The 6,000-nt window shown below is 38.5% G+C and overlaps 1 protein-coding gene across 5 annotated transcripts in view; it reads left to right on the forward strand.

Annotated features, from left to right (window-relative positions):
* LOC310726555 (protein phosphatase 3 catalytic subunit alpha) overlaps positions 1-3,151 on the forward strand; it is an 82,721-nt gene extending 79,570 nt beyond the window's left edge. For all 5 annotated transcript variants that reach the window (XM_083542270.1, XM_083542272.1, XM_083542269.1 and 2 more), the window contains one exon: positions 1,255-3,151. In XM_083542270.1, coding sequence (XP_083398396.1) covers positions 1,255-1,451 — 197 coding nt within the window. In that variant the 3' untranslated portion in view covers positions 1,452-3,151. The remainder of the gene's footprint in view (positions 1-1,254) is intronic.
* The last annotated feature ends 2,849 nt before the right edge of the window (positions 3,152-6,000 follow it).

Here is a 6,000-nt window from a genome sequence, read left to right on the forward strand (position 1 = left end):
ACCAACAGTCTATACCGCAAGAACAACCTCAACTGCGCTCTAAATAGTGGCTTTGGCTGCTATTTATGTTATAACTGTTGATGCTTAAGTATTGTTCTTAGACCTAAAGGTGCCCCACTGTGCCAGTACTGGTTTTCTTTTATTATTATTCTATTTTCCCAAATACATTTATTTGGCTTTTCTCCCCTGTGGATAGTCCGTGGCTGTGATGTCTGTGTGTTTCTCCTTCACTGCTAATAACCTGTGTTTGCCCTGTGCTATGCAGCAACAGTGAAGCGTATCCATTGTTGTACAAGATGACTCGAAGCCCCGATCCAAACGGCAGGCCGAGTCAGAAAAGGGAACAACTTTAGATTTTCAATCATCAGAGTTTTAATACGTCTCTTCAGTTTGCTGCATGCTTCAAAAAGGCATAACGTGGTTAACAAGCAATTTCCCCCAGTATCCATATACTGATCTAGCTCCACCTTTATTTTGTCCACACATTTATCTTTTTTTTTCTTTCACCTTTTTCCCCTCTTTTTCGTTACGTTACGTTACCTTCCCTGAGCCTCTGTAGTGCTTTGTATGGAGTGTGGTGGGAAGTTCAGTTCTTGGTGGCTTGGGTTGTTTTTGGCCACTGGGAAGTGTAAAATAACACCAGCATCTGGTCCGCCAAAACGGAAGTGGCCTTGTGGAAACCACTTGTGTTCATGGCCCTCCAGAACTGAGACAGCCCTACACTGCTCCATTCTGTAATCTTAAAGACAATGGTTACTAGCCTGTACATCCTGGTTTTTCCTTTTTACACATTACATTGTTCCAAAAAAAAACTGTTTATTCCCCCCCATCATTTAGGGAATCATGAGGCATTGTGTAATACAACTCTCATGATGTAGAAAGTGTTTTTTATGCTTTATCATTTTAATTCAAATATGTGTGAGTGCTAAACAATGTACAAAGCTTTAAATAAAGAGGGATTTCAATATTTTGGATCAGCTAAAATATGGATATGAAGGTTTTTAGTCATCCTTGTAAGTCAAGGTCACAGGAATTATTATTTTGTTTAGTGTCCGACTTCTATCAAAGTTCATTAAGTGGTTAAGATTATATGAAAGGTCCAGTCACCTTGACTTACTACAAATCAAACATTAGCATATCAAACCAGCCAAATCAAAAGAAATGGATGTGTGTCTGTGTGTAAGTTTTTTCATGTCCAGAAATGAGAAGCATCTTGTTCTAACATTTTCTCCTCTGTCCTGCTCCCCACTTCAGCCATCAAGGGCTTTTCACCACAGCACAAGATCACAAGCTTTGAAGAGGCCAAAGGCCTGGACCGCATTAACGAGCGCATGCCACCCCGGCGCGACGCGCTGCCTTGCGATGCCAGCCTCAACTCTCTCAACAAAGGACTATGCTCCGAAAGCAACGGCACTGAGGCCAAGGCCAGCAGCGGCAGTGCCATCCAGTGATTGTCCCCGCTCACACCCTGCCCATGCCGTCATCAGGCTCCTCCTTCTCTCTCTCCATGCTACAGCCGGACAGACGAGTGCAGGGGGCGGGCATCGCGAGTCAGAGGGTTGGAGCAGAGGAAGTGAGGATAGAGAGGGCGGTGAAGGGAGAAGGAGAAGGTTTCCAAACATGATTCAGAGCGACACTCTCTTAGTCTTTCGATATGCCTTTAAAAATATTTTGCTTGTAAAAACCAAGTTCTTGCGGGTTCACTCGTTTTCCGAATGATTTAGTGTGGGAAGGGTGGAATGATTACATGTGGCAAGGGTGCTCTCGGTTGTGGATTGAGAAGCGCAGCAGGCAGATATTTTATGTGAAAAGGCCTTTACTCATTTACTGGTTAACAGATTTTTTTGGGGGTTTTTTTTGTTTTTTTTTCCGTGTGTGTAACTTCTTACTAATTATTGTATGTTTACAAAAACAAAACAAAAAACAGCACTAAAATGGACAGAGCATAAAGTTTTTAACATGGAAAGGGTGTACAAACTAAATAAGGACTATTTATTGATACCTTTTTTGCTACTCTTATAAACTAGCTCGAAAGTAAATTAGGCAGTCTTAAAAGAATGTTGCAACATTGAAATGCCAAAAAATGGAACGTTTTATGGTTTTGTACAGATTATGCTTACCTCAGGTTTCTTTGGTGTGTGTGTGCTTTGATCCTATTTTCTGTATAATGGCTAATTTTGCTTGATAGCAAGTACCCACTTTCTTGGAGATTAGAACTGGAATTTAAACCTTATCATTTGAGAGATACATTTAGTTTTATTGAAGATGGGGAATAGATCTATTGTGGCTTGCTGGAAAATTTGTGAGTGTTCATTTTTTCTTTCTAAGTATTGCGAACAAACAAAAAAAGATTTATATATATATATATATATATATATATATATATATATATATATATATATATATAGCACCTATATTCTGAAAAAAGACAAAAAATGGAAAGCATCTGCCTATGCATGTTTTATAAGATTTATCAAAGGAATTATGAATGAATTATCTTGGCTGCAGAGGCCGGTTTTGATCTGTAGTGTGCTTAGTGAATATATACTGGAAATGTATACCGCCATTCTTTACTCTAACGCCAGGATAAAGCTTCAGGCCTTCGAATTTTGTTATGAAAGCATCAAACTATTTAACATTGGATGAGGAATCAAGGTTTTTACGCCTGTAAGTACACACGTAGTCCGATTTAGCATGTTTAACTGTTATCGTGACATAAGTTTGTGGTTACATGTGGAACTCAAAATGCATGACAGCTGTTAATGTCATACAAGACAGTTAGACTATTTTTTTTTTTGTTCTTTTTGTAAATGTGCCACAGACAAAGTGTAATTATTATTACTATTATTATTATTATTATTATTAGGAACTATGCTTTGTATATCAGTTACCAGTTTGTTACTGCTCAATACTTTAAGAAAATAAAATACTCCATTGTTTTTTTTGTTTGTTTGTTTTTTTGTTTTTTTTCCGTTTTTATTTTATTTTATTTTTTTAAACAAATGCTTAAGTGCCCAAGTAATTCACTACACAACATTAAGACTTGCTTTTGTAATTTAACTTCCAAACTGTTGGCTGATGCAGCATGCACTCACAACTATTAAAGAGTATTTTATATTACTGTTCAATAAAATGTGCATGAAAATAAAAACCCTGGATTCGTCTCCTATTTTGTGCCTGCGTGTGTGTGTGTGTGTGTGTGTGTGTGTGTGTGTGTGTGTGTGTGTGTGTGTGTGTGTGTGTGTTTGTGTGTTTGTGTGTTTGTGTGTTTGTGTGTTTGTGTGTGTGTGTGTGTGTGTGTGTCTGTGTGTCTGTGTGTCTGTGTGTGTGTGTGTGTGTGTGTGTGTGTGTGTGTGTGTGTGTGTGTGTGTGTGTGTGTCCAATGAAAGTGCATTAAGACAGCACTAGTTAAGATAAACGGATGAACTAAAGGAGCTCTGGGTGTTGCTCTTAGGAAAGCAGTGAGTATGAGGAAACAGGAATCTGTTCACTCTACAGTCCTGGTTAAAATAAGTCTGACAGAATCATCTTTAAAGCGTTCTAGCTTTTCATGCTTGTTGCAGATTGCTGGATGATGATATGACTTAAATGAATGAGTAAATTTGGTCAGTTGAAAGCTGAGGGTATTAGAAGTAACTCGCTGAGTGGTTAACATTGATCTTTTTGTGTGCCTTTTCTTTCCTCTAGTCGTATATAAATATTGGTTCAACATTCTATTGAGAAGAAAATTATTAGTGTTAGTCATTTAACTGTGTCAGTCTGAAGAGATAGATAGATGGATAGATGTGTAAGTATATTTACAGCATATATATATATATATATATATATATATATATATATATATATATATATATATTCTGTATATGTGTGTGTATGTATATATATATGCTGTAAATATACTTACACATCTATCCATCTATCTATCTCTTCAGACTGACACAGTTAAATGACTAACACTAATAATTTTCTGTATTAATTAATTAATAATGTGTGTATGTATGTATGTATGTATGTATGTATGTACAGTAAATAAATACAAAGGCTATGGCAGTGAAAAATATACAAGTAGACGGTTATAAGGCTATGGCATTGAAAAAATTAGCAAAAAGTTGAATAAACAAGTACACTAAATATATGTTTATGTAAATGTGAAATATTAGGCAGGATGTAAAGTATGTAAGGTATATATAGATACACAAATACAATATTAGTGCAGATGTATGTAAGGCACGTGTGTGGTATGTAAATTACAATATGCAGTATGTGCTTTGTATGTACAAATGTACAGAAGTTATATATGGTTTTCCTTCTTGATGGAAGGCGGTTAAGAGTCCTTGATGATGATGTGAGCTCTGTGCAGACACCTGCTGTGGGGAAGATGCTCAATGGCAGATTTTTGGGTGCCAGTGATTTGTTGGGCGATTTTGACTTCCCTTTGCAAGGCTTTACAGTTACCATACAGTGATGAAGTAGCCAGAATGCTTTCGATGATACAGCGGTAAAAACACATTAGAATCCCTGGGGACAGATGAGCCTTTTTAAGACACCTCTAGAAGTACAGGTGCTGTTGTGCCTTCTTAACCAGAGCTGAAGTGTTCTGGTGCCAGGACAGATACTCAGAGATGCGAACTCCCAAGAACTTAAAGTTGGAAATCCTCTCAACCTCAGTTCAATTTATATAGACTGGGTCTACATGTGTCTCCGAAAGTCCACAATGAACTCTTTAGTCTTCATGGCATTGAGGGTGAGGTTATTGTTGGCACACCACACTGTCAGGCTTCGAATTTCTTCCCTGTAGGCCGATTCGTTGTTGCTGATCTGGCCAACCACGGTGGTTTCATCTGCATACTTGATGAAAATGTTGGAGTTATCCAGAGGAGTACAGTCATGGGTGAACAGGGAGTAGAGTAGTGGGCTCAGAGCACAGCCCTGTGGGATGCCGGTGTTCAGAATGATAGTTGAGGATACCTGTATGCCCAGCGTAACAGACTGATTTCTGTTGGTGAGAAAGTCCAGAATTCGTTTGCAAGTGCAGATACCCAGGTATCGGTACAGTGGGGATGATCGTATTGAACATAGAAATCAAGTCCTAAAAGTCCTAAAAGAGCAGTGAAAACTGCATCACAGTGAGTTGATTCAGAACCAGTTTCTTAAAGCACTTCATCACAATAGGGATAAGTGCAACTGGGCAAAAATCATTCAGGTATTCTGCAGCTGAATGCTTAGGAACTAGTATGATGGCTGTAGTCTTCGGGTATGTGGAAACCATGGCTTGGGCTAGTGACAGGTTGAAAATGTCAGTGAAGACATGCCCTCTGAGAACATATCTCCGTATGCCGTCTGGACCAGATGCCTTGTGTGCATCCACTCCACAAACAAAAAAGTGAAATAGTTCATTCGGTAGGTTGGTTAGAGGAGATCGAGGTGATGGTCTGCCTTTCCACATGCATCTGGGGTCATGTATATGTATGGATGTATATGTGTTTGGCTCTCCTAATACATGTTTTCAGGTTGGCCCTGGCTCGGTGTAGTTCTCTGCATAGCCAGATTTAAAAGCAGCATCTCTTGCTTTCAACAGAGGACATACCTCAGAGTTCATCCACGGCTTCTGAGCATTTCTTGTGTATGACGGTAGTGACAATGTCAATGCAAGTGTTGATATGGTCCGAAAGAGATGACGTGTAAATGTCCATGTCTGTGTGAGAGTCCAGTTTGTTCCAGTCCGTATACTAAAACTGTTTCTGTAGAGAAGAAATGGCCCCCTCTGGCCATACCTTTACTGTCCTGACAGCTGGTTTTACCCTTTTGATCAGTGGTGTGTATTTGGTTTAAAATAGATTAAACCTAAAAGATAATCATTAAATTGTCAATTTTTTCTATAAAATTTATTTATTTATATTATGTGCTCTAAAAAAAAAAAAAGCTTTCTTTCGGCTGCTCCCATTAGGGGTCGCCACAGCAGATCATCCGCATGTTTAATTTGGTACATGTTTTTACAGT

Source organism: Silurus aristotelis, assembly GCF_946808225.1.
Source record: "Silurus aristotelis genome assembly, chromosome: 5".
In the NCBI taxonomy this organism is placed as follows: domain Eukaryota; kingdom Metazoa; phylum Chordata; class Actinopteri; order Siluriformes; family Siluridae; genus Silurus; species Silurus aristotelis.